Source organism: Passer domesticus, chromosome 3 (assembly GCF_036417665.1).
Source record: "Passer domesticus isolate bPasDom1 chromosome 3, bPasDom1.hap1, whole genome shotgun sequence".
NCBI classification, from domain to species: domain Eukaryota; kingdom Metazoa; phylum Chordata; class Aves; order Passeriformes; family Passeridae; genus Passer; species Passer domesticus.
The window spans coordinates 25,545,420-25,571,910 of NC_087476.1; the positions used below are offsets into that span (position 1 = coordinate 25,545,420).

At 41.8% G+C, this 26,491-nt stretch overlaps 2 protein-coding genes across 9 annotated transcripts in view; one reads left to right on the forward strand and one right to left on the reverse strand.

Annotated features, from left to right (window-relative positions):
- ZNF451 (zinc finger protein 451) overlaps window positions 1–15,983 on the forward strand; it is a 32,776-nt gene extending 16,793 nt beyond the window's left edge. For 4 of the 6 annotated variants that reach the window (XM_064412238.1, XM_064412241.1, XM_064412239.1 and 1 more), the window contains exons 11-15: window positions 1,012–1,146; window positions 4,160–4,290; window positions 5,414–5,600; window positions 13,099–13,173; window positions 15,125–15,983. In XM_064412238.1, the coding sequence (XP_064268308.1) occupies window positions 1,012–1,146; window positions 4,160–4,290; window positions 5,414–5,600; window positions 13,099–13,173; window positions 15,125–15,210 (614 nt within the window). In that variant the 3' untranslated portion in view covers window positions 15,211–15,983. Of the gene's footprint in view, window positions 1–1,011; window positions 1,147–4,159; window positions 4,291–5,413; window positions 5,601–13,098; window positions 13,174–15,124 lie in introns of those variants that run through there. The other 2 variants (XM_064412243.1, XM_064412244.1) reach the window with 2 other exon arrangements.
- A 145-nt stretch (window positions 15,984–16,128) lies between these two features.
- LOC135296202 (uncharacterized) lies at window positions 16,129–26,430 on the reverse strand. 3 transcript variants are annotated; one of them, XR_010358238.1, is made up of 3 exons: window positions 26,072–26,430; window positions 18,643–19,236; window positions 16,129–17,004 (listed from the first exon to the last, which is right to left on the reverse strand). XR_010358238.1 is itself a non-coding variant. In XM_064412259.1 (2 exons), the coding sequence occupies exons 1-2, from the start codon at window positions 26,428–26,430 to the stop codon at window positions 18,930–18,932; spliced, it is 666 nt and encodes a 221-aa protein (XP_064268329.1). In that variant the 3' UTR covers window positions 16,129–18,929. The 3 variants fall into 3 exon arrangements, 1 of the variants encoding a protein (XP_064268329.1); XM_064412259.1 differs by having other exon boundaries at window positions 16,129–19,236; XR_010358239.1 differs by lacking the exons at window positions 16,129–17,004; window positions 18,643–19,236 and adding an exon at window positions 22,877–23,150 and having other exon boundaries at window positions 26,072–26,314.
- Between the last annotated feature and the right edge of the window lie 61 nt (window positions 26,431–26,491).

Here is a 26,491-nt window from a genome sequence, read left to right on the forward strand (position 1 = left end):
TCCTTAACACACTGTTTCATTGTCAGTACATGTCACATACCATTTGCTTGCATCCAGTCTATAAATGAGCTCAGAATTTAGTACCTGTTATTTCTCAAATACCGAATTCTCAGTAATTGGGTTTCCAAAACTCTGACTCCAGAATTTATTGTTATATGCCATTTATATGAAGTCTTGGGGGAAAAAAAAAACAAACAAAAAAAAAAAAAAAAAAAAAACCACGAAAAAACCCCAAACAAACAAAAAAGGCAGATGTGAAAATTCTGAGACCAAAACATTTGATTTTCAAATTAGTTTGGAGCATAATTTGGTGTTAAAAGGAAGAGGACCATCAAGGACACCCTAGTTAGGGATCTAATGCCTAGAAGTGTAAAAGTGATCAATCATACACATTCAAAAGAAACTTGCTTTTTTTATAGATATAAATATTTATGAGCCTGTTAGTGCTTTCTGTGTGGGCAATGCTGTTATACCATCATCTCAGCTTTCTTAGCTTGCCAAAAAACTGAGAATTTATATTCTGGGTATGTATTGTTTTCTTGTGTTCAGAAATTGGAAGTGTTCCGTGATTACTAGGGGTGTCATAATGCTTTTGATTAAGAGGTTGACATTTATGTTAGAAGTACAGCAAAAAGTGCATATCTAAACATTTTATGTGCTTTTATGCATGCAAGCAATTGAATGTCACAGAGACTTGCCATAGTCAGGGGTACACAGCTGGATATTAAATGAGTTATTAAAATGTCTTGGTGCAGGATGACAGCTCTCTGTGCTTACCACAAAGTTATGCAGGTCTGCACCGTCATATAGTCAGATTCTACTCTTCTCTCTAATTTGTGCATTATTAAGTGCTAATTCAGTTAATATGCAGTCACCAGATAACATCATGTTTTGTAGCTTTTCTTTTTGTGACTTTTCACTTACATATGTGACTGGAAGAGTTTTCAAAAGCGAGTTGGTTGACCAGAAAGTCACATGAATTTTAAATGTGTCCTTTTTATCCCATTGAAGATGGTGAGCTTCCTGATCTTGACTATCTGAGTACCATGACTCACATTGTGTTGGTGGATCTGGACAACTGGGGAAGCTTTTTCACACAGCTGCCAGCTAACCTGAACCAAGGGACGTTTATCTGGGGTTTTCAAGGTAAAAAATGTTTGAAGTAAATTAAAAGATAAGATTAACAAGTCTACACATGTACTTGAGCAGGGATTCCTTGAATCTGAGAGAATGAAGAGCAGGAGCAAGTAGGCACTAGGCTTATAAAATTGCTTCTTGAACTTCTCAAACTCTATCTAAACCTCCACTGCTTCTACTAGTCCTTGTAGAATATTTCCAGAATTGCAGAACTCTTTAGAAGTCTTTCTGGCTTCCCTTATAACTTACTTCATCTGTGTCATATTTTCATAGTTATCAAGGCACCCGTAATACTCAGAGATCATATTAACTCCCAAGTCCTTCTCATAAGGCTGGGATTTTTTATTTTGGTTTGGATTTTTAGTTCCAGAAGGCATGATTTTGCACTCTTATTAGACTTCTGATTTTCTTCTGTCTCTGGCCTGTTCTGTAGAGAGTGGTTGTGGTCATCCTGTGCAACAATAGGTGTATGTCCCATCTTAAAGATAGCAGTGATTGATGGAACTCACATTGTTATGGGTTTCATAGAATGATAGAATGGTTTGGGTTGAAAGGGACCTTAAAGATCATACCATTTTGCAAAGTCTGCCAGTAGCATCCCTTTAACTTGATGCTTTTGCTTATCTGACTGTTTTTGAACCAACTGCTTGTCTGCCTGCTTTTTCTACAGGATTTTTCTGTATCTCCCTTTACAATTATTTTGTCTGTGGTACATCGATTTCTTCAGTAAAATATAGATAAGAGATAGTTTCAAAATATGAATGGCCTGAAACACAGGCGTCATCCTACCAGATTTGTAGGTCAGGTATGTTTTACACTTGCTAAAACACTATTGCATTGCACTTCCTTGCTAAGTGTTTTTCATTATCTCTTCCCATAAAAGATAATCAAGGCTGTTCTGAAAGCTGAGAGTTGTCATGCTGCTCAGGTTGTACAAAGGTCTGTTGATGCCTCGGTCAGTTTTTTTTTTTTCCTCTTAGAAACAAATTCTTCAGTTAGCTGATGAAGGTAGAGCAAGTATAGCTGTTAATGTAGAGTGGTAGAGATTCAGTCATCTGTGCTCCTGAACCTGTAATCTGGTATCTGCTTGTTAGGAGTTTTGTGTCCAGAGATGTTCCAAACACAGTTGCCTGATGGCACAGCACAGCACCACTCAGTTCTTTACTTCCTAATGGGCTTGCTGCATGCAGGCTGCCTCATGGGAATGGCCCCTGAGGCACCTGAACTAAAATGATATGCTAAAGAGTTACTTGTGAATAAAATGGACCAAGTTCATGTTAAAAAAAAATTTACCAGTTTTAGTGTCAACTGTATTGGTTTTGAGCCTGGAAGCACTAAGGCTCCCAAGTACATCTGGATCTATTTTGTAGGTACCCTCTCATAATGATGATTTGTACAGTTACTTGAGGCATGCTATTCTTCTTTGTTTAACCTGTGAACATATAGCAACATTTTTTCCTGCATTTCCCAGAAAGCATTTCTGAATTTTTAATTACAATTTTTATACTATATATCTGCATTATTTCTATTATTTCTGTTTCTATTATAGCCTTAGCTTTGCTTTGTGTTCCTCCATTGCATTGTCTGGACTCTGTATTGTTTCCGTCTTCAGATACTCAGTTGTCTTTAATCCATTTGTGGGCTAACAAACGACATAAATACAGGTCTATCATTGTTTTCAGCTGCCCTGGTCAAATGCTTATGTTATACATTTATGCAGGCAAAAACAGGGCTGGTGATTGCAAGTCTTTCCCAAATAGCAGTGGCTGAGGGCAGACAAGAGCAACTTGCAAATAGCATTTTTTTCTTATGGGCAGGTTCCACTAAATCATTTCTGTGTACTCTTATCAAAAATGATCGCAAAAATTTGTTATCATCTTCTTGCCATTAGGCTGAAAAGGCAGGGGGGAAACAGGAGCAATCTACTGAGGAATGCTTTTCTTTGTCAGACTGTGGGTGGACATGTGATGTAAAGCATCCTCTGCAGCCTGGTTACTTGAACATCGATTTACCATGTCCTCTTGTGAAGTGTCATCAATCAATGACTGCTTTCATTTTCCATTCAAAATCCTTTCTTACATCCAACCACTCTCAGCTAGCAGATAAAGCAACATTTTGTTCTTGTCTGCAACTCCATGTGCAGACCCATTATTTGTTAGCCATTGGGATGTTAAAAAATTCTTAGTCAGTCTGGTCAAATTGTCCTTCCATTTGCTTGCCTTTTTATGGTGCCATATGTATTTTTATGGGGTAAGCTTCTCTGGCTTTTCCTCCCTTTGTGAGACACTTCCTGCTTCTTTCCTTTCCCTTGCAACTTGTTTCAGTCTGGTCCTGGTTTTGTCTGTACTCAGCTCGTCTTTATTATCCACCTATTTTCCTAGCCTGTTAACTACATGCTTAGCATACTCTTTAGAAAACTCCTGCACTTTTTTCCCAGTTGTAGCCTCATTTTTCTCGTCCTTGACTGCATCTGTGGGTTTGTCAGGACTCAAGCATTTCTCTGAGCTGTTGCTCCAGATTTTGGATCCTCTTTTTAATGAGTTCTGACATGGGATGTGTCAGGCAGTTAGAGTGCATGTTGACTGTGTAACTCCAATGGTACAGGTTTCCCTAAGAGAAGCATTTCTGTTACTTGTACTATGTTTCCAGAGCTCTTCTGATTCCGCAACTGTGCTTCAAACTGGAGAAAAACACATCCTTGTGTCTAAAAACACATGATATCTAGAAGATAAGCTTTTCAGAATTTGAAGAAAAAATATTGTACAAAATTTATAGAGTAGCATCAGGCTAGCTACTTTTTTGCCTTCTCTCTGAAGAACAAGAATGCTGAGGGGATTTCGATTATATGTTTTTCTTAGCTTTCACACTGGTCAGTAAATTCTGTCTTTAAAGAGAGTTTTATATTTGCTTTTGGCTTCTTGCATTCTTAATTCATAGAGGTGTTTCTACCAAAATTCATGGTTTGTTTGTTTATCATGTTTGGTTTTTATTATTGGTAATATTATTCCCCTTCACTGTATAGGAGGATACAGCAACTGGAAGCCTCCAGTGCATTGCAAAATTTACAATTATCTTAAGAGGATTGGATGTTTCTTTCTTCATCCGCGTTGCAGTACCAGAAGAGAGGCAGCAGACTTTGCTCTCTGTGTTCATGTAAGTTAGGGCACGCTTGCTTTATTGTGTCCTGTACCCAGAGAAGGGTGGCAGATGGTATCTGCTATTGATGATGAGTACTAATGGTAGATGACATTTCTAGATTCATTCCATGACACTTCTGTGTCCCCTATAAAGAATGATAAACCTGGATTGAGTGGGGTCAGGTGGTCGAGAAGTGACTTAAAAATTAGCCTGAATAGGACAACAGTCTGTTGTGGAGGGGAAGGGAACTGGTTAGGGAATGAAGAGTAAAAAACCTGCACTTCTTACAGATTCTCTTTGAGAGTGATCTATAACTCCTTTCTCTTCAAGTAGCCCAAATCTCGAGCCATCTTTACAATGGCTGGAGTTGAATGGGTGCTGCTTTCACAGACCCTGTTGAGCTGACAAAGAGCAGTGCATTTATTCAGTAGACTTTGGGGTTTGGCAGGGTTGGGGATGTGCATGTGAGGGACAGGAATCTGGGATGACACAGGGCCTCGTGTTCCTAATGTAGTATCATAGATTTTAAGGTTGGAAAAGACCTTCTAGATCATTAAATCCAGCCATCAACCCAGTAACCACTGTCATTAAGCCATGTCCTTAATTGTTCTTAATTGTTCAAAAATTATTTTGAACACTCCAGGGATGGTGACTCCACTGCTTCTCTGGGCAGCCTGTTCCAACCTTTTCAGTGAAAATCTAAACCTCCCCTGGTGCAGATTGCGGCCATATAATGCTTCATCAGTTAAATAAATTACTACCTATCTAACTGTATAAGCATATTTTTGCAACAGTGGTTTTGTTTCATCATGCTTTTTGTTACTTTTAAAATGCTCTGCAGAGATGACTTGTTTTATGTAGAGACAGTTCTAAAATGCTGCTTTTTAGGAATTTGTTCCATATTCCATCTGTACTGTTCTGGTAACCATCACCAGTATCTGTTGTGCATAGAGAAGAAATGAGCATCAAACTTTTGAAACAGTGCCTTTCACAGTGGGGTGATGTGGCTTGGATAATAAAAGCAGGAATAAATTGCTGTAGAAAACTTTCCAATGAAGAAGTGTCTTGCACAAAGCTAGCCAAATGCCATGAGATAAAAACATGATCTCTGTTCAACACTTGTTTTTGTTTTGTGTAGGCCGGTCGTCTGGATGAGCACCTGCCCAAGCAAATTCCTTTCACTGTTCTTTCTGGAGACAAAAGCTTCCTGGAACTGGAAAACCAGTTTAAAATGACCCAGCGGTCAGCTCGCATCCTGAATCCTCACCACATTGAAGGAGACATGATGTGTGCCTTGCTAAACAGCATTTCAGATACCACAAAAGGTAGAAAGTAAACATTAAACACAATTTTTCCAGTAAACTGATAGTTCTTTCCAATAAAAAATGGAACACTTACACTGGTAACATAAACTGTTGCTTGGTGCTTCTTGTATTGTAGTGGTATTTCAATGAATAGATTAGAAAATCATTATGCTTGGGCATGTTTTGAAATCAGACTTAATTATTTTTCATTCAGTATAAAAACTATGTCATCCCTGTGTTCTTTGTTATATCAGGAGACAAAACTGATGTTTGAATCTGAAAACTCCTTTCCAGTTCAGAAGAAGCTGTTTAAAGCACTCTTGTGTGCATAGATATCAATTTGTTCTCAGATCTGTTTGGCTTGATTTATTCTGTGTCTGAAACAAATGTGACCCTGCTAAAGCACCATTATTTCTCAAAACACTTCTGTCTATTTTAACGTGGACCTCCTAGCTACTTCCTATCATTTGATAAGTGTCTTCACACACCCATTTGGAGAAAAAAATCTCAATGGAAGTTTTTGAGTTCTCTAAAGTGCCAGATTCTAATGGCATGCTAAAATGTTTACCTTGGTTTTATATAGGATAATCAAAGGGCATTGAGCCAGCTCATTTTCATCCAAAGGATACCAGAGCTGAGATGAATTTTAATACTGACCAACATTTCAAAGTATTTTGCTGTTTTCCTGGAAGACTTGACATTTCTCTGTGGACATTTTTGCTTTTTCTGGCTTTTTGTTGTGATTTTGGAGAGTTGTAAATTCGTGGAATATTTATTTAATATTCCATGAATTTACAACTCTCCAAAATCACAACAAATTAGCCCTAAACAGTGGTATGAAAACTTACACTGCTAGCCTTGATACAAGTTTATGAGAGCTATAACATGGTACTGCTATTCCACAAAGAAGATTGCAGTGCTATCTCTGAATTATTAATTGGCATTGACTGATAGAAGGAAAAAAAATAGGATAATTAAACAGCTTTCTGGAAAAAAAAGGTAACAACATTTAGGTACTTTTGATATAGAAGAGGTGCTTACAGAGTTTTCTGGCCACCCCAAGCATTAGAAGTTTCTTAATTTAACAGTTCTTTCAGTGTCCTTTACTACATTAATATTTACTGTTATGGTAATTGGCCCTACCTGGAGGCTGCAAACCTTAACTTGCTGCCTGGCTGTTCATTGTGTGTTCCACTTGAGTTGCACATGTGGTCATTATAAAAAAAAAAATCCTTGAACAGGAAATTGATGAAATGACACACGATTCCTTTGGCTGTTAGCATTCCTTAACAAACTTGTAAGGAACAGAATTGTTCCCTTTTTTAGTCAGTGTCAGCAAGGGGGGACCCAAACAGCAAAAGCTGTCTTTGTCTCTGATGTGTATTAAAACAGAATATTAGAGACTTCACTGTTCATAATAGGTCTGTATTTGCTGCATTGTGGGATGATGTTGTTACCAAGAGTTTATAAAATTTTTCTTTAAAAAGATCAAGCCACCACATAGTACACACATGTTGTGTGGCTCAGCAGCATCAGCCGTCATTTGCAAGTCTTAATGCGGCAAAACCGGTATCGGAGGGTTGAGATGGAAAGTCGTGCAGTGTATCATAGGCTGGTATAACTTGTTGACCTGTTACAGAAAAGCAGCTGAGTAAAAGGAAATGCAAACAAGAATTGCTTGCTTTGTGACTCTCTTAAGCCTATGGCTATTATTCTGGAGGGAGAAGTAGGTGAGAAACAGGACAGAGAATCATGTTGAAAAATATCAGACTGTTGTTGATATTGGATAAGCTGCAACATGAAAAAGCTCTTTCCCTAAATCACCTTGACAGAGCTATCATTAGCTTCTGAGCACCTGGATTGTGTTTGGATGTGGCAATCTGACAGGTGCATCTTGTGAGCTGTTTTACCAGCACAACTGCTGTGGGAACTATAGTAGGGCATTTATTTTAAAATAAGTAATAAAATAATATTTTCTGCATATGTTGCAATACGATACCAACTGTATGTTACTATAGGAAACCCTTGGCTGGAGGAGATGCTTGAACTTCCTTTGAGGTATGAAAAGAGTAGGCATTCTTACTTGTCCTCTGCTGCTGCTAAGCCTGAGTTCATAAATTAAGGTTTTTGCTTTTATGCTGAAGCCACAACACATGAGAAGAGCTTCCTGCATATCAACTGAGTGGTTTGGGAAGGGTGGAAGAGAAGAGTTTTCAATGTCTTACTTTATAACAAAAAAACCCAGTAGTGTGCAGAAAAATATCATCATTCCATTGTCTATGTCTTGGTGATATATCCTTTGTGTTGAAAGTACACTTATTATGAGTGCTGGACAATGTTGAGGGCAAAGCTGATAGTAGGTTGGGGTCATCATATCCATCCATTCCACTGACAGGAATGCCACAACTTTTTGGTTGTGTATGTCCAAAATCTTTTGTTTTACCTACATCCAACAAAATAATTTAAGAGAACACAAGAACAAATTTATAGAAGACATTGAGAACAGTTGCTTTTCTTCTCCACAGTGAAAATTTTCATGGGTGAATGTCTGTGTGTGGTCCAGTTTGAGGTCCAGTATGAATGCTACATCTGTCCTATCTCTGCTTTTTCCAAACCAGCAGTTAACACAGATTGCAAATCACAGCCTCCAGCCCCCACTTTCCTGAATGTGAAGGGCATGAGCATCTGCAGAGTGATGCACCATTAATGAGTTATAGTTTCTCTAGTAATATATTCCTTTATTGTTGCAGCAGGAAGTGATAAGAAAGTCACTCTTCACTTGTAACCTTGTGTTAGCTACAGCAGGAAGTTAGTACTGGGTTTGGTATGTCAATGGCATCTCTTGTACGTATGTTCTAGGGAGAAAGCAATGTACTGAGACCTAAGATAATGAGTCTGAACAATTGTAGGCCAGTGGATGAACTGGGAAAACCTCACCACTCAGATCATACACAAAAAATTCTTGAGGTTTTGCTTGAATCTGGCTTTGAATTTTACAGAGTCTAAGATAAAGGTTAGACGAAAGTCTGAGTGACTGTAATGGTATTGGCCACAGTTCCTGAGAAATGCAATTGGAGGAGAGTGGCAGCTTGAGAGCTTTATTTTTATTTGTCTTACACTTGAATGAGCAACTGTAGGCAGAGATACATAGAGTGAAGCTTGCTTTGCATGGGGGAAGAGAGGTCTTGTATGGTGGTAACCCTCAGCAGGGAGTAGCTGTACTTGCATTTACAGATGATATTACCTTAATATGAAGAGAAATTAGAGGAGTAAGTATTGGGGAAGAGTATGTGGGAAGGATCCTCCAGGGACATATGAAAAAAGGAATAAAAGACAAGATTCTAGAAGCCAAGGGAAGTATTTTAAAGGCAGCATGGCCACACATACCAAGTGTGATTGCTAACAAAGGTAAGGGTGGGGTACTGATCTAAAGATTTTGGTTAAGTAATTCCCAGGATCCTGACTGAGTTAACAAATTGTACCTATAAGGTAGCACTAAAACTCCAGACAGCAGCTGTAAAAGGAGAAGGGTCAGTGGTTGGAGAGATAGTGTGATGTGAATGCCACTGTACATTGGAATGGGAAAGGGGCAGCTGAGATTGGGAGTTACTGAAAAGACTAAGAGAAGGGATGTTTTAGGAGGTAAATGAAGGTGGGGTGTGAGACTGTACAGTGGACAAGGGGTGTGTTGTGTGGTAAGGGAGCAGAAGGAAGGCTGGGGAAGGGAATTTGAGTCTCTGGTGGTAAGCCTGATGGAAATTATGAAAGGGTTGGTGGTAACTGGGGTGATTGCAAAAGAAGATTAGTGGGGGAATATGGAAGAAGATATAGTGGGGGGATGTTACCCTGAGCTGTGTGGGCAGCTAATCCAAGTTCAAGCTGTGGTGCTTTGATGGCAGGACAATGGGTGGCGCTTACATTCCGTGCAAGTTACCAGTCTCTCCCCAGAACAGGTTTCTGAGAGATGTGAAATGTCAAAAAAATCACTCTGAGCTCTATATTCATCTGGAGTTTGCTTTCCTGTTTTCTCGTTCTTCCAGCAGGAATATGTCAGTATGTGAGGTCAGTAGTGAGCAGTAGGCTTTCTTTTGAAAGAAGAGGTACAGTCAGAAGTTCTTACCTGATGTGTATTTGACAAAATGTACTAGAGAATAGTACAAGAGATCTTAAGATCTCTTGCCTCTGAAACTGGGCAGCTGCTTTTCCTCCAACACCAAAGGAGTTGAGAGCTATAGCATGTGCTGAGGATTTTATCAGGAGGGACATGACATGCCCAGTTTCTCAAAATTAAACATTCTTCATTAGAAGATGCCAGCAGTATCAGCAGTATATGCTGATGAAGTGTGAGCTGCATGAAAACTGGCTAAACAGCCAGACCTGGAACATGGTGATCAGTGGCATGGGGGTCAAGAACCATCTGTGTCCCAGTACAGGGGCTGATCCTTTCTAATGTCTGTTAATGACCTAGATGATGGGGCAGAGTATACCTACAGCAAGTGTGTTGATGACACAAAACTGGGAGTGGCAGTTCATACACCACAGGAACTGTGGTGCCATCCAGAGGAACCTTGACAGGGAAGAAGTGGACTCGCAGTAAATCTCATGAAGTTCAACAAAGGGAAGCGCAGAGTTCTGCATCTGGGGAGAAACAGCCCCAGGCATCAATATATGCTGTCCAGGAGTCAGCCAGCTGGGAAATGGCTTTGTAGAGAAGAACCTGGTGGTCTTAGTGGACACCAAGTTGACCGTGAGCTCTTGTGTGCTCTGGTGGATGAGAGGTCCCACAGTACCCTGGGCTGCATTAGGAAGATTGTTGCCAGTAGGTTGAGGGAGGTGATGCTTTCACTTCATTCAGTAAGGTCATATCTAACAAGTTTGGAGCTCCCCACTACGTTGTCTTTTCAGTAGTACTCAAAAGCTATCTGGACGGAGTCCTGGGTAGTAGATGATTCTGACTGAGCTGGGAGGCTGGACAGTATGACTTCCAGAGATCCCTTCCAATAGCCACCATTCTGTGACATTGCCTGACCAGTCTGGTGGTGTGTTATGATGGAGGAACTGCAGTGCTTGACAAGGGAAGGCTGTGGTACCATCTGCCTGGACTTGTTGGTGGATAAGGAATTGGCAGGATGGACATAGCCAGCGGGCTGTGGTCAGTGTCTCCATGTCAAAATGAAGGCCAGTGACAGATGGTGACCCCCAGGACTTTGTCTTGGGGCCAGTGCTCTTTGGTCTCTTTCCTAGTGACACAGAAAGTGGAATCAAGGGCACCCTCAGCAGGTTTCCAGATGGCATGAAGCTGAGTGGTGCAACTGACACTGCTGAAGGGTGGGATGTCATCCAGGAAGACCTGGACAAACTTGAGAAGTGGGCCCATGAGAACCTCATGAAGTTCAACAAGGCCAAGTGCAAGGTGCTGCACCTGGGTGGGGATAATTCCAGACATGAGTACAGCCTGGGAGAAGAGCTGCATGTGAACAGACGAGTGGAGAAGGACTTGGGGGTTCTCATGGATGAAAAGCTGGACCTGAGCCAGCAGTGTGCGATCACAGCCTGGAAGGCCGGTGGCATCCTGGGCTGCATCAAAAGAGAAGCGGCCAGCAGGTCAAGGGAGGGGATTCTGCCCCTCTGTTCTGGCTTCGTGAGACCCCACGGGGAGTGCTGTGTCCAGTTCTGGGGTCCTCAGCACAAGAAAGTCATGGATCTGTTTGAGTGGGTCCAGAGGAGGCCACAAAGATGATCAGAGAGCTGGAAAGAAAGGCTGAGATTGTTGTGGTTGTTCAGCCTGGAGCAGAGAAGGCTCTGAGGAGGCCACATTGTGGCCTTCCAGTATTTAAAGGGGCCTTATAAAAAAGAATTTTTTACATGGGCAGGGAGTGACAAGACAAGGAGGAATGATTTCGTACTAAAAGAAGGAAGATATGAGTTAGATGATAGGATGAAATTATTTACTCGGAGGATAGTGAGGCACTTGACCAGTTGCCCAGAAAAGCTGTGGATGTCCCATCCCTGGAAGTCTTTTCATGTGATGTGTACTAAGCCAAGACTGATTGCTTCAACTGTTCCACCTCTAACAGGCATCAAACTTTTTAGACGGTCTGACATGTCTTAGAGGCTGGAAGATTAAAAGGATAGTTAATAAGGGAGAAGCCACTTGCAAAAAGCCTTTCCTTTGTACTTTTTCCTCCCTTTCATTAGTAATTGTAGTGACTGCTTTGGGGGATGAGGGGGTGTAGATTATTCTTTCCTTTGCTTTGGAAAATGATGTAAAAATTAGTATCTCTTCTGCTCAAGAAATAGTAGGCAGCTCCAAAAAGAGTTCACAGTCAGTCTGCCAAGTAAGTGGAGAAATACCATTTTAACTATCTATTTCTGGTGTATTTTTGGGCTGCTGATCACTGTTGGACACCAGCTGTTGGAATTTTTATTCCTGGAATTGGGAAAGTCAGCAAGGTTGTGCTCAGACAGGTTGTGTGTCAGAGGTTTGAAAACAAATTTTGGAAGCGTACTTGACATTTTGAATAGCTAAGTTGGGTAATTCAAAATGCCAGAAGTCACACAGTAAATTAGATGGCCATATCAGAAAGTTCTTTGTTGGTTAATGTAATCAGAAGTATATAAATGTATTAATAAATGTGATGACTTTAAGGGGAGTGCTTCTGTTGGTATGACTGCAGGAGACCTTGTTGATTGCTAATACTGTAAGACCTCATTACAGAGACCATCTCCCAAAATAGCAATAGCCTGTAGCAGGAGCATGAATGCATAACGTGACTCATTGGCTTGGCTTTTAACCTGTACTTTACTGCGCCTCTGTTTAATGGGGAAAAAGCCAACCAACAAAAAACTCAACCAACCAACCAAACCCCACACCACTTCAGGTATGCTAGACACTTCAAAATAAAGCCGTTCTTCTGGAGCTGGAAACCAGCCTTTCTTAACCAGCTGTTAAGAAAGGGAAAGGTTGTGGAGTTTTGGCTGGGCTGGGTTGTAATGAATTAACAGATTAAACTAAGTCTATCAACCTTCTGCTCATAGGAGACTTGAACAGCAACATCTGCTGAATTGCACTGCTTGGTTGAGTTTTAGCACTCCATTGTTCAAATGCAGTATTTGTGCAATAAAACACAGCTGCAGTCATGTGTAGGCAGAGACACACTAAGGCACTTCTTCCCATAATTAAATCCATGATACATTTTATAGAAAGTAATTTATAGAAAGTGAATCATGTTTAAATGCAGTAGACACAGTAGCTTCTGCACCTATTATTTCTTGTTGCTTTAACATAATGAAAAATTGAAGCAATCTGCCTCTAGATTGTGGGGAGAAGGGGAAGGAGGTAGCTGAAAAATAACTGTTTCTTGAGTTGCTGTCTTAAACTACCACTGGAATTTATTTTTATCTTGATTTTTTTAGATCATAGCAAATGTTCTCTTCAAATCAGTTGGTGTTACAGTAAGAGAAATGTTAATACCTTTATTAGAAGCAATGTGTAATGTATTTCATTTGTGCATTTAAGGTTCAGATAGTGAAGAGGATGAAGATATGAAAGAAACACTGAAGCAGAGCTTAGAAGAAACAAACAAACAAGAAGGTCTGTCAATTTTTACTGTTCTGTGTTAAAGAGCACTATTAATTATGGAAGATACAAAAACTGAACTTAAAATCAGTTTTACAGCCAGTGACCTGTTAGGAATACTCTCTAAACTATGCTGGGCAGTCTTGAGTAATGAAGAATGCTGTGATGAGTTATAAATAAAAAAATTTTCTAACCTGAAAAGTATGCCATCAAACTAAAACTCTATTTCATTGGACATCACAGGGTACTGATCAGTTAAAGACTTGACTGAGTTCACTTTGCACCAGTTTAATATGACTGTGTTGTCTCAGAGCAGAACTATTGACTAAATAGCTGAACTTCTGAATAAATAATTCAATATTAGATATTAGTTCACAATAAAGCACTCTGGTCTCCTGAAAGAGCTTTAGAGTTATGCACAAGGTTTAATCAACAGTCCATTCACATCCTATCTTAAATTATTTGAAATTGTGTTCATCCTTTTGCTTTTGAGCTTACTGGTGGTGTTCAGTGTAGTCATGCATTTTTAGTGACAGACCAGTGCACTTTGAAAGACTTTATTCTGCTCCTCTACCTGATGGAAATAAACTAAAAAAACCAAAAAAAGTTGTACAAGCTCAGTGGTAAAACTGATTACTGAATCTTATGTTCCAAGAATTTATTCAGTTGTAAGTTTACTAGCTGTTACTACACACTGTTGTTGAATATCCAGCATTCATCTCCAGCACTGAAGGTTTGGTGTATTCAGGCCCCCTAGAACTGGGAGAGCAGTGACATTTGGTGCATGCAGGAGGTCCCATTTCTGATGCTGCAGTGCAGAGGCATCTGACCTTATGAAGCAGCCTGGCTTCAGATGAGTCACAGCTTGGACCTTATTCTGTATTTTTGCACAGGCTTAGTGGCTAAATAACATATTTTAATGCAAGCAGTTGTCTGCAAATCGTTCCATGTCTTTGGTTTTGTTTGTTTCTGTGAGCATGTAATATTTTTCTTTAAGCAACTCTCTTTTATCAGTAGTTCTGGATGTTACAGGAAAGTCCAGAAAGATGAGAGAGCAATCAGTGATATGATCTCTGTTCCAAATCTCAGCCTTGCATAAAACAACCCAATGATTATTAAAGTTTTAAAATTCTATTTCCTTTTTCATAACAATAGACAGGTCTTTCATTTTAATAGGATGTGCTTGTGTCCTCCTAAAGCAGAAGAATAATAATTCATGAATGACAGTGTGTCTGAAAGCTGCTTTAATTTTTCCAGCTACATTATTGATATTAATATTTGCTGTGTGTACAAACCTTGTCAAATGTATGGTATTTGATCACTAACGCCAAGCAATTAGTGCCCAAAACAACCTAAATGTAATGCAAAAACAGTTTCTTTTTTGAGTATTACGAAGGTTGTTGATGAGTGCAATTTTCCTCCCCACTGTCAAAACTGTTACACCCCTGATTTAGACTATTCTTACTGCTGAGAATGACTTTTTATCTACTTGTCTGGCCTACCTAGTAAGAGTGACAACAGTGCTGCCAAGCCAGAATGTAGGTATGGGCATATCTCTGGATAAGGAACTGGAATGAAAATACTGAAACCTCTCTGCCTGTTATGTGTATGTAGTTTTTTGTTTTAATACTTTATTTTTCTTGGTGCATACATATGGGTTCTAATCTTGCTATTAGTTTGACCAGTAAATACAGAGTTGCAATTATGGTCTTAAACTAGTCATTGGGCTGCGCCTGGTTAAGACAGTGACAAGCTGTAGAGGTGTTTTCCACATTTTGTAGTGTTGAAAAGATAGCATAAAACAAGGAGAGAAAATATTTTCATCTGTTTCTTAGTGTTTTTTTGCAGTCTGCTGACATTGCCCACAGAAATAAGTTCATGCTTTATGTAGTACTATTAAGGTGGTTGTGTTTATGGCTAGTTATCAATTGCAGTTTGACATGACAGTCTTTTTTTATTTATACAGAACTGCAAGATGCAGAACTGCAAGATGCAGAACTGCAAGATGCAGAACTGCAAGAAGCTATCAAAAGGAGCCTTGAGGAAATGTAAATGAAGATATTTCAGTACACTAACACCATGCCATCAGAACTGCTCACAAAAAAGGAAGCTTGTTCCATCTATTTACAAGGGTTCAGAAATGCCACTTTTGAAATGTCTTTAATTGTTAGATTAATAATCTGATGTCCTCTGTCATATTGATGAACAGCTGGAGTTTATTCATATTCACAGCAATGTGTTATGTTTGATAAAAAGAAATTTTTAAGCCTTTTCATATTTGTTTCTAAGGGGTGATGACTAAGTCTCTACAATTTAGCAGTTTGAAATTGTTGCCTAATTAGTAGGCTGGTCTTACTAGGTATTTTGGGGTTCCTGGTTGTTCAGGTTTCTTTTCTTGAATTGGTTCTTGTATTTAATTTTTTTGTCACAAAATGTCATTGTCTTTATTTACTTTTTCGTGTAGTCTTTGCAACAGATAAAAATAGTAAACTCCAGTTATTTCAGATTTGCCTGGCTAATCTTGTTATAAAGAGAAGCTTAGATCCCAGGGTTGTTGAACACATGACATAACTCTTGCCTGTGGCTGGTTTTACTTCATAGGCCATAATTTTGTCTCTGTCCTGTTTGTTTTAAATGTCTGAATCAGGACCACAGGCTTTACAGTTAGTTTACCAGCTTTTTTTGTAAATGTGTTTGCTTTTTTAAAAGTGATATTTGGGTTTGATGGCTTAAAGTTCAATGACTTCATTGCCTCTCCCTTACCTGAGGCAGGAACAACCTTTTAAGGGACAGAATCTAAATAAACTTCCTAGTTTCTGTTTGGACTATGTCGCGGCGTGGGTGGCTATGTGCCCCCGGGCCCGGTGACGGCGATGACAGGGGCGCGACAGATCCCCCTGGCAGACCCCACAGAATTCCAGTTGCCAGCGGAGGTTTGGCGCAGATGAACAAAGAGGCAGCAGCACGGGTCTTGGGGTCGGAACATGGGTAGCTTTATTTAGCAACAAAACTCCCCAGATCCAAGGTCCCAAGACCCTGAACCAAGGGCAGGCATTAACTTAAAAACAGGGGCAGTCTTGGGGGAGGATACAATTTTTAACCAATGGGGAAGACTGAGGGTGGAACACAAAGTGGGGCAATACAATCTGTAAAACAATAGAGGACCTTAAGGGAGGGGAAAGGCTTAAGCAAACCAATGGGGTTTCAAAGGATACAAAACTGACACAGAAGGTTCTGGAGGGAAGGGCAGGCTTAGGGAAGGATTGACACCTAAGAATGGGGGGACAGGGAAGGCTTTGGGGGAAAAAAGGGTAGGGACAAGAGGGATTGACAACTTGCCAGGGAGTGGCCAGGCAACAAACAAGAACTGACAGTTAACCGAGGTGAATAACAATGAAGAAGCAAGTCTAATTTAGCAACATAAGATACAAAATGGGGAACCTGTGCCACTCCAAAGGCAGGGAGAAAAACACAGAGTGATTAAAAAACCACAAATCAAGCAATAAAATATATCAAATAAAGAACACACCACAACATCTCCCCCTTTCTTTTTACAAAAGATAAGGGAAAGGTGTTGGGTTTGATTGAACTTGCAAAACAATGAATGTAACAGAACAGAAACCTTACAGCAGTTAACAATATTGGAATATATAATATCTTACAACATAAGATATAAAACTGACAGGAAGAATTAAACTTTCATTTTCATATTGACTTTCTGGTTGCACTCAGGAGTTTCCAGCCATCATCTTCTTCTGCCGAAGAACATTGAGTTCCAGGGTCTTCTTCCCCAAAGAATTCAATTCATAACATGGCAGACCTTGGTTTGATTGTAAAATTCTTCCTCTAAAATATATAATTTAATAACTGGGTTATTTTTTGGAATTAGTAGGGGGGCAAAGAAATACCTAAGTTTTTAAGGTGTAAAATATATCTATCAATTAAATTTCATACATATTCAATCTTGAATTAAATTAAATTTAAAATGTGTCATTTTATCTTTAAGTTTCCCCTTTATTACCACTACCATGAGTATGTCCCTTCTGCAGGGCCCTCTGCAAGAAGGGTAATACTCAGGGTTCAAAGGGGGCTACCATAAGTGTGGCCTTTCTGCGGGGCCCTTGGCAAAAAAAGCGACAGAGTCTTTTATAACACAACGTTATTTCAGAGGCACACATGAATGTTAACTATTCTCAACCTCTATAAAAAATGTGAAAAGGTTCTGGAGTACCAAGGGAATGGGTGAGAGCTAGGGAAGGTTGCAAGGCAAGGAAGAGACAGAAGGGGAGCCCGGGAAGGCTGTAAGGCACTGGAGAGACTTGAGGGAGCCAGGGAGACGGTAGCAACCCTGCGCCTTCAAGTTTCTGCGGGTTGCTCCCTCCAATCTATCCAGCGCAACAAAACTTTAGGGCAAAGAGGCTGGGATTAAGCAAGGTCGACAACAAAGTTCACACTCATGATGCTTCTCTAACGCATAGTAACATGAAATTAAAAGGGATACCAGGTAGGGAAAAATTAGGAGGATGGATAGGAAACCTGAGCAGTCACTTTACAATTAAACTCTTTGTTTTTGTTCCTTTTGATCTCTTTTAATTTGATAATTCGTTGTGGCTGCTATCTGAATTGGGTCTAATTCACAAGAAATATTACTACAAAGTTGGTGACTGCTACAGGTAATTAAGGGGGTGGGTGAGGGAATGGATCCAGGCGCCGCCGTCTTAGGGGGAGACAAGATGGCGGTTTCTAGGTCCGGGTTTCCAGTTCCTCCTCCTCCAAGAGGGGGCCCCCCACAAAGGGGGAGGACAACCCTTCAAGAGAGGAGGTCCCCTGTAGGAGGGCTCCAGGAAGACCCGACTGGAGTCCCTCCCCCGAGGGGGGGGGGGAACCGGAAGAAGGATCAAGGTTTGCCACAACCCCACCCTCCCACAAAGGGGACTGGCCTACAACCCAATCTGTGGGAGGTGGCCCTTGAGGAAGGAGTGGGGAGCAGCGGTAAAGCTGGGGCCAGGAAAGAAGGGTCAGGGTAGGAAAGTGGGCTCCAAGCGGCGTGGCCATCGCCATCTTGGAAAGGAGTGCTCAGCACACTGCAGTTCCCTAGTAAGGCCTGAACAGCTGCTGGCTGGGCAGTTGGAGGAGTGCGGTCAACCAGGGGACAACCTGGGTTTGGGATATTTGTTCCCGGGTGCCATCCCCGGTGCCATCCCCGGTGCCATCCCGGGTTTGGGGTATTTGTGAGGGTTGGTAACACCTGACCTCCAAGGGAGGATGGGAAAGGGTTTTGGGGAGTCTGAGGGGTAAGAGGTAGATGGGCGTGCTGCTTCTTGATGGAAATCTTTTGTCCCATTCTCGTCCCTCCCACTCTGTCCTCCCTCAAGGGATGCCCCTGTTCTCCAGGGGGAGAGCCCTGACTTTGGGAAAAAAATGACAGAATGTGAAAGGATGGAAGTGGGACTCTCTGGTGAGGAAGGAAGGGAGATCACTCACCCCTGCAGCTCGGGTGTCGTCTGGCTGTCCTCTCTCACCAGGATGCACCGAAACTGGTCTGACAGTCACTGGCAGGCTGGAGACTTCTTCTCTCTCGGCTCACCACCTCCAGGGACCTGGGTGTTCCTGGTGCTTCAAGGCCCATCCCCAGAACCTTGGGCGCGGCCACTATTAGTTCCTGGTGTGCTCGTCTCTGCCCTCGAGCGAACTTGAGCACCTTCTCGTGGTGAGCTTTCCCTCAGGCCTCTGCCCATGCAGAAAGTCGAGAGGGTCCTGGAGCCTCCAAATTACCGCTCAGCTCCTCTTAGAGTCTGGGTGGAGTCTGCAGCTGTCGTCGATGTCTTCTGTCCCTTCTTCCCCTTCAGTGAGGTGGGCGCCCCCACATATTTGCCCGTTTGTTTTAGAAGGCAAAGAAGGGAACGCCCCACATTGCCCCACGTTTGGGCGCCAACTGTCGCGGCGTGGGTGGCTATGTGCCCCCGGGCCCGGTGACGGCGATGACAGGGACGCGACAGATCCCCCTGGCAGACCCCGCAGAATTCCAGTTGCCAGCGGAGGTTTGGCGCAGATGAACAAAGAGGCAGCAGCACGGGTCTTGGGGTCGGAACATGGGTAGCTTTATTTAGCAACAAAACTCCCCAGATCCAAGGTCCCAAGACCCTGAACCAAGGGCAGGCATTAACTTAAAAACAGGGGCAGTCTTGGGGGAGGATACAATTTTTAACCAATGGGGAAGACTGAGGGTGGAACACAAAGTGGGGCAATACAATCTGTAAAACAATAGAGGACCTTAAGGGAGGGGAAAGGCTTAAGCAAACCAATGGGGTTTCAAAGGATACAAAACTGACACAGAAGGTTCTGGAGGGAAGGGCAGGCTTAGGGAAGGATTGACATCTAAGAATGGGGGGACAGGGAAGGCTTTGGGGGAAAAAAGGGTAGGGACAAGAGGGATTGACAACTTGCCAGGGAGTGGCCAGGCAACAAACAAGAACTGACAGTTAACCGAGGTGAATAATAATGAAGAAGCAAGTCTAAATTTAGCAACATAAGATACAAAATGGGGAACCTGTGCCACTCCAAAGGCAGGGAGAAAAACACAGAGTGATTAAAAAACCACAAATCAAGCAATAAAATATATCAAATAAAGAACACACCACAACAGGACTACATGTGAGAAGATTTAAACTGTAATATTTCTGTATAGTATGGTCTTTGCTCTCTTCTATTCATGAAGAGATGGCATTGGATAAATGGATGTAAATGTGCTAATTATTTTTGTACTGTCCTTACTTTAAGTGAAATTATTTGTGTTTAAAATTCTGTCATCTTTCTCAGTTTTGTTTTAAAATATCTATGCAAACTGTCCAGCTTTACCAGCCTGTTATCCTTCAGTTAATGATTGCTGTCAATCAGTAAGAATTCTCAGTGTAATAGAATGCCAGCTTAATTCTTTTTTATGATTCACTCACCTTGCGAGTTTGCTTCTACCTGCTGTATCCTTAAATACTCATTATGCGAGTAGATACTTTTTATGCAGAATATGATGTGGGGAAGACTGGATTTTTCTCACTCTTCCAAAGAGTCAGCATAACTACAGCTGTTTGTCATCATGGTTAGAAAAGCTGGAAGACTGACACTGGTTTATTTCTAATCACCACTCTGATATAATTGCTATCTCTGAAGTAGAATGAAGGAAGAATCTAGTGAGGTATCTGGCACTCATTAGCAATCATACACCTTGAAGAAACTGTTCAAATGCCAGAAAATATTTTGAAAACTTACAGTGCATTTGAGTGTGCCTCCCAAGTGTTACAGGGTGAACAGGACCTCTTAGTGGTTTTCCCTTGTGCCTGTTGCTTATTTTCCTACTGCCAGTCTTGGATTCATTGCACTCCTGGTAAAATTAAGGTGTGTGGTTCACACTGCTGCTGAGAGAGCCCTATTATGGGAGATTTTGAGTTGTCTTCAGCTACGTAATTTACTACTGTCTTTAGCTTAAATCAGTTCCAGAATTTTTCCCACCCTTTTTCCCAGTGCTTCTGTTAAAGGGTGGACTGAAACAGAAAACAATTTTCATCCTCAAAAGCATCTCCTAAGTTACAGAAGCTTTGGGGCAGGTTTTTTTTCCATATGGTTCCTGAAGTTTCAATTTCCTTTCACATGAAAAGATGTTTCAGTCTGAGAAAGTTCTTTGGTTCAACGGTGTTTAAAACCTGGACAGATCATCTTCTCCAGAGTCTGCTATGTTAGAATTTGATTATGTACTTTATTTTTCATTTAAAATTTTATTCTGTCATAAATTTAAAGTTTTCTTGTACCTGATGGGCCATGACTTAATTGGTTGCATTAAAAAAAAAAGTTCTGTGTGCACACATATTCTGTATACTTGAAGCTCTACTTATTAAACACATCATATTGGCCTTGTCATCTGCTTACCAAAACAAGTGGCATTGCTGCTTTGGTTTTTATAAAGAACTAAATAGAGTTCTAGTTTCTCCATAATTTTTATAACAGTAGTCTTTAGAATCAGCAACATCTTAAAATTTGGCTTCATTTTGAATAAAATTTTGGTCTCTTTGAGGTTCTTTTAACTCAGATTTTTCTTTGTGAAATTTTCTGCCATCACAGGCTTGTGATAGTTCTGTTTCCAGAAGAACAGAGAAAATGGGATTCTTAAAACACTGCATGTACAGACATGTGACTTGTTACTCACTAGCATCTTGTGGTTGAACACCTTCAACTAGAAAAGTTGTCTTGTAAATGTGTTCCAGAATTCAATGGTTTTGTCTGGTGAGTCTTGTTTAACTGGCTGAAATTTTTGAGGTTTGTCCTTCATGTGCTGAGAAATCTGCCTGCGTTTACAATCACAGCCTGTCTGCTAAAAGGGGCTTGCCCAGTACGTTTGTACTAGAAGAGTTTTGTCATGCCCTTTTCAAGAGCATTTACTTCTGTAGTGATGTTTGAGTTCATCAGTCGTTAGCCTAATGTAATTCAGTAGTGCTTCTTTGTATTTATCTTGAATGAGGAAGAAGTCTAATCTCTACCTGACTTCCACCAGCTCTTCATTTCAGTGCTCTTAATTTCTATACGGTGCATGTGTTAAGTTTTACAAAATTGAAACTGTGACAACTTGAGATTGGTGTAAGGCTCTTAATTAATTGGTTCTTTGTGTGCCACATTCTTACGAAACAAAATTCCTTTTTGGCCATATTCAGAGACAAGGTGAGATGCTAAATAGCCAGTGCAACTGTTACTAAAGTCACTGGAGCACTGAAGTGTTATAATCTGCCTGGTTGCTTCTGTTACTTAATAATATTAAAAAGAGAGGGAGAGATTAGCTGACTCTAAGATACCTGCCTTGTATGTATGTTTTGGGTGGTGCGTTAATTTTTGTAGCTCTTCAAGGAATACAGAAATGACCACCACTGCTCCTGTAGTGCTCATGGAATGCAAACCTTTATGAAATCTTTACCAAATATAGTGAAGTTTATAGAGGTATGAAGTTACGCCATCGTCTTTCTTAAAAGGAAAGTGTTCTCTCGTCTGCTTGCAGTGTCCTGGCTGTGTTTACAGAGACTGCTGTAAATTGGAAGGAGGTGAGGAGGATGAATGATGAATTGTTTCAAAATTAATTCAGAAAAACTGGCTTACATTAGCACAAATATACTTTCTGGCAGTTCTTTCCAGCTAAGCAGCTTTATGAAAGTCTGCATCTGCATTTTTCTTTGGTACTTCTGAACTCCTTCAAGTTTCCTGTAGAAATTCTTAGTTCAAGTGGTTTGGTGCTCAGTAGTAACAATATGGGTCAAATAACATGGCTTGAGAAAATTCTAAAAGTGGATGTAAACAAGTCAGAAAATTTATGGCAAATGGGAAGAACATGCCAAGTGTGTACTTGAACGGCAAAGCTCTGTGTGCATGGAAATTTAATATAAATTTCCCTTTGTAAATCTGTGCAAATTGGCTTTCACTGACTGCAATATCCTAATTTCTGGTAGTCCTTCCCTTTGGTTTTTGCTCAGAGCTCCACTGTCAATCGAGCAAGCATCTGCAGCTGTACAGAATGCACTGGCTCGTTTAATCATCGACTTTGCTCCAGTGAGAATGAACGGCTGCGTGCCCCAAAATGGTCATAGCAGCTCTCAGATTGCTCCTGAGACAGAGGGCTTCATTCACACTTCTAACAGGCCTGGGACCTCGGGGCTTGTCCACACAGTAAAACAACTGCAGCGTGTAAAGGCAAACCCACGGCTAGTTTTAATTAGCATTGGTAAGAACAGCAGTAGAGACACAGCAGCACAGGTTCAGCAGGTGTGAAGTGAGGGGGCAGCCTACTGTGATAGCAGACATGTATTTTCATTGAAAACATACCCTGAAAAGTCAGGTTGGCCCATCTCTATTGTTATTGTTGCGGTGCTGGGGAGACTGCAGGCTGGTTTTTGTTGGCTGGCCTGAGCCATGGATGCATCCTTCAGCCATGTCTGGGAACTGTTGTGTTTCCAGAAGACCTGCACACAAGGAAGGTTCTTAACCACCGAATGGTTTGGGTTGGAAGAAGACTTAAAGTAATCTAGTTCCAGCCTGCTGTGGAGAGGAACGCCTCCCGCTAGACCAGGTTGGTCAGAGTCCCATCCAAGCTGGCCTTTTCAGGGATGAAGCATCCAGAGCTTCTCTGGACAACCTGTTCCAGTGCCTCACCACCCTCACAGAAAAGAATTTCTTCCTGGTATCTAACCTAAATTTCCCATCTTTCAGCTTGAAAATACTGAATTCCTGTAGGTGAAGGCAGGAAAATAATCCTGCATGGTTTCTTGGGTGTGGACTTTCTCTTTGATCCTGTTCCATGACAGCTCATGTGTAAGTGTTAGGATATGGGACAAGGTATATATCAGGGTTTGAAATAAGGCAAACCTGGAACTAAGATTACAATTTGCGGTGCTTTTGGTGTAGGTCATCTCCGTGGCTCTGGGGCTTCTACGGATGCATCAGATGTCTGAGACCTGGGAAAGTTGCTCTTTCTGCTGTCTCAAGGGACTTTGTGCACGTGAATGAGACTACTGTTCATTGCTCTGTTTTGCAATCAGCACCCATTTTTTACAATGTTGTAGTTTAAACAAGAGACAGCCAGTGTTTTCACTGCTGTGATGGGAATGCAGGAACAATGGGGGACACACCCTCTCCTCGTGTTTTTGCTGGTGCCCACAGCCAGAGCAGGGCTGTGCAGTCCTTCACATGGCCACAGATGTGGGGACATGGGAGAAGACAGGGATGTTAGCATGGCATCACCAGCAGTCCTGATCATGCTTCACTCCTGATGGCAAGGAGGAGAATGAAATATGTGCTTTGTTTCCTGTGTGGGGGCCCTTCCTCCTTCTTACCTCCCTGAAGAACCCAATTCCTGCCTTTTGTGTCCTCAAAATTCCCCCAACTGAGCTGTGAATTACTTTCCTTCCCTCGAGAATGGACCCCAATCTTTCTAGACCAACCAGTTATTATTTTAGAGAAGTGATGCCAATTGTCCCTATCATACCTCAGCAAAAATAAAGGGGGTGGGGGCAATCTACTCTAGAGAGTGGGAAAAGCAGTTTTCAAGGTCCTTCCAAGTCTCTGGAAGGGAAAATATCCCAGTTTTTACAGGCAATAATTTCAAGACTTGTCCTGGAAGACCATTTTTGCTTTTAAACTTGCATTTTTTTCCACAGTTGTGCTATTCTTCCCTCCCATGTAAAGTGGCCTTTTGCTGTTAGAGAGGTTAAGTCAACTGTGATACATTTGGACACTTAGAGCTGTTCTGCATCTCTGATTCAGCTGTTTTTACCTGTGGAAAGCTGTTCATGTTTTACATGTTCAGAGCTGTTCAGCTACTTTGATTTCTACTTTTTAAACCCAATCTAATTGATGCTTAATAAATTGGCATAGGAAGAATAGAAGGATCCCAGGAAATAAATGGTAGCAAACTATGTGTCATGGCTACAAATGGGTTCTGTTTGGGGGGGGGAAATGGTTTTTAATTATCTTCTATAGAGCCTGTAGAGAGATGGATGGAACATTTGTTCAAATGAAGCTGTTTCCATGAGCTCACAGGCAATAAGCCTTGCTTATCCAACCACATAAAACAAAGAAAACTCAGGCAATTAATTTAACGAGAGTACTCGGGACATGATATCATTCTGAATGGACGAGCCTGAGAAAACAACTATTTTGAATCACAGCAGGATAAGCACACAAAACAGTATCCCTGTGCAACAAAATCCCTCTTAGCTGGGTGCCAAAAATTGGTCTGTTAGAGCCTTGGGGTATTTGCCCAAACTTTGTCTTTTGGGATAAGCAAATTCCTTTTTAAATACTCACAGTAGTGGCAAGTAAAACTTATGTGTGACTTGAATTGCTGGTGCTTGTGGGAGAGAAGGTGCCATTTCATACAGGCAAATTAAATATGTTCTTGGGACAAGTCATTACTGGATGTAGATCCACTACCTTGGCTACCGTGAAATAGATGTATCTTTTCTCTCTAGCATAAAAAGAGAACATAAACCACTTTTCTTTCCAGTAAGCTTTTTTGTAGAATCCTACAATAACAGCTGGTGAAACAGCTGCTTTTCTGCAAATAGTTGGGGGCTCTTGCAGTTGGCAGGAGAAAGATGCACTATAAGTAGCAGTATCCAAAGTACCTATTTTTAAAAAAATTGTTAGGAATTCTGTTCAGGTTCTGCTTGCAGTAAGGGTGTCTCTGGTTTAACTTTCTCCTTTCAAGCTTCTGGATTTTTAAAGCTCTTTATTTTTTCTTTTCTTGCACTTTCCACTGTTTTCAGTTTTGTAGTTTACTGTTTAATTAGCCTTAAATAAAAATAACATTTGGGTAGTTGTGGAGTTCTTGTTTTCTTTAATGAAAGAGCAAACCAATGAACCAGCTATACAGACCAGTTCTGGAACACAAATCCTCATACCAATAGCTCCCATCTCACACAAAGTTAACACAGATATTGAGAATATCATTATTCCTCTCGTAGCTTCTGGCTGAACTACAGCCAGAGTTCATGCTGCTTTTGGCTGGTGCAGGTTTTGTTGCTTTTGTCACAAAGGGGAGTGCAGAGAGGAGCAGGCAGCCCGGGGTCTCTGTGCCCCAGATGGTGACAGGAGGAGCAGAGGCTCCACACGGCCGCCGCGTGTCGGGGTGTGCGGAGGCCGGACACCTGCGGGGGCAGGTGCAGGTGACACTGCGGTGTCGGTGACAACACGGGACCCTGGGCTGCTGCGGCCTCCAGGGCTGTGTGCGGAGAGGACAAAGACCAGAGGGACAGGGAGCTCTGGGGCAGGTACCTCAGCCAAGGCTCTGGCGAATTGGCACCAGGAATGCCTGAGGGAGCCGGGTCTGCTCAGCCTCGGGAAAGGGCGACTGAGAGGGGACCTCATCGATGTGATTACGTACCTAAAGGATGGGTGTCGAGAAGATGGAGCAGCCTCTTCTCCCTGGTGACCAGTAATAGGGCAAGAGACAGTGCACAGTGAGGGAAGGTTCACCTGAATACGAGCAACCTCTTTACTGCCGAGGTGATCGAGCAGAGCAGATTGCCTAGAGAGGTTGTGGTTTCCCTCAGAAAGGGGGGCAGGGAGGCTGGACCAGCTGACCCAGTGTGGTCCCTCCCGGCCTGGCCCGTCCGGTGATTCCGTTGCCCCCGGCCGAGGCGAGGCGGCCCCGCCGCGCTGCGTGAGGCGGCGCCCGCGGGCCCGGCGCGGGGGCGGGGTGGCCGCGGGGGCCGGCGGCGGGGCGGCTCCTTCTTTGGCCATGAGCGAGGTGCCGGCATTCGGCCGCCGCCGCCGCCTGCGGGACGCGGGGAGGGAGCGGCCG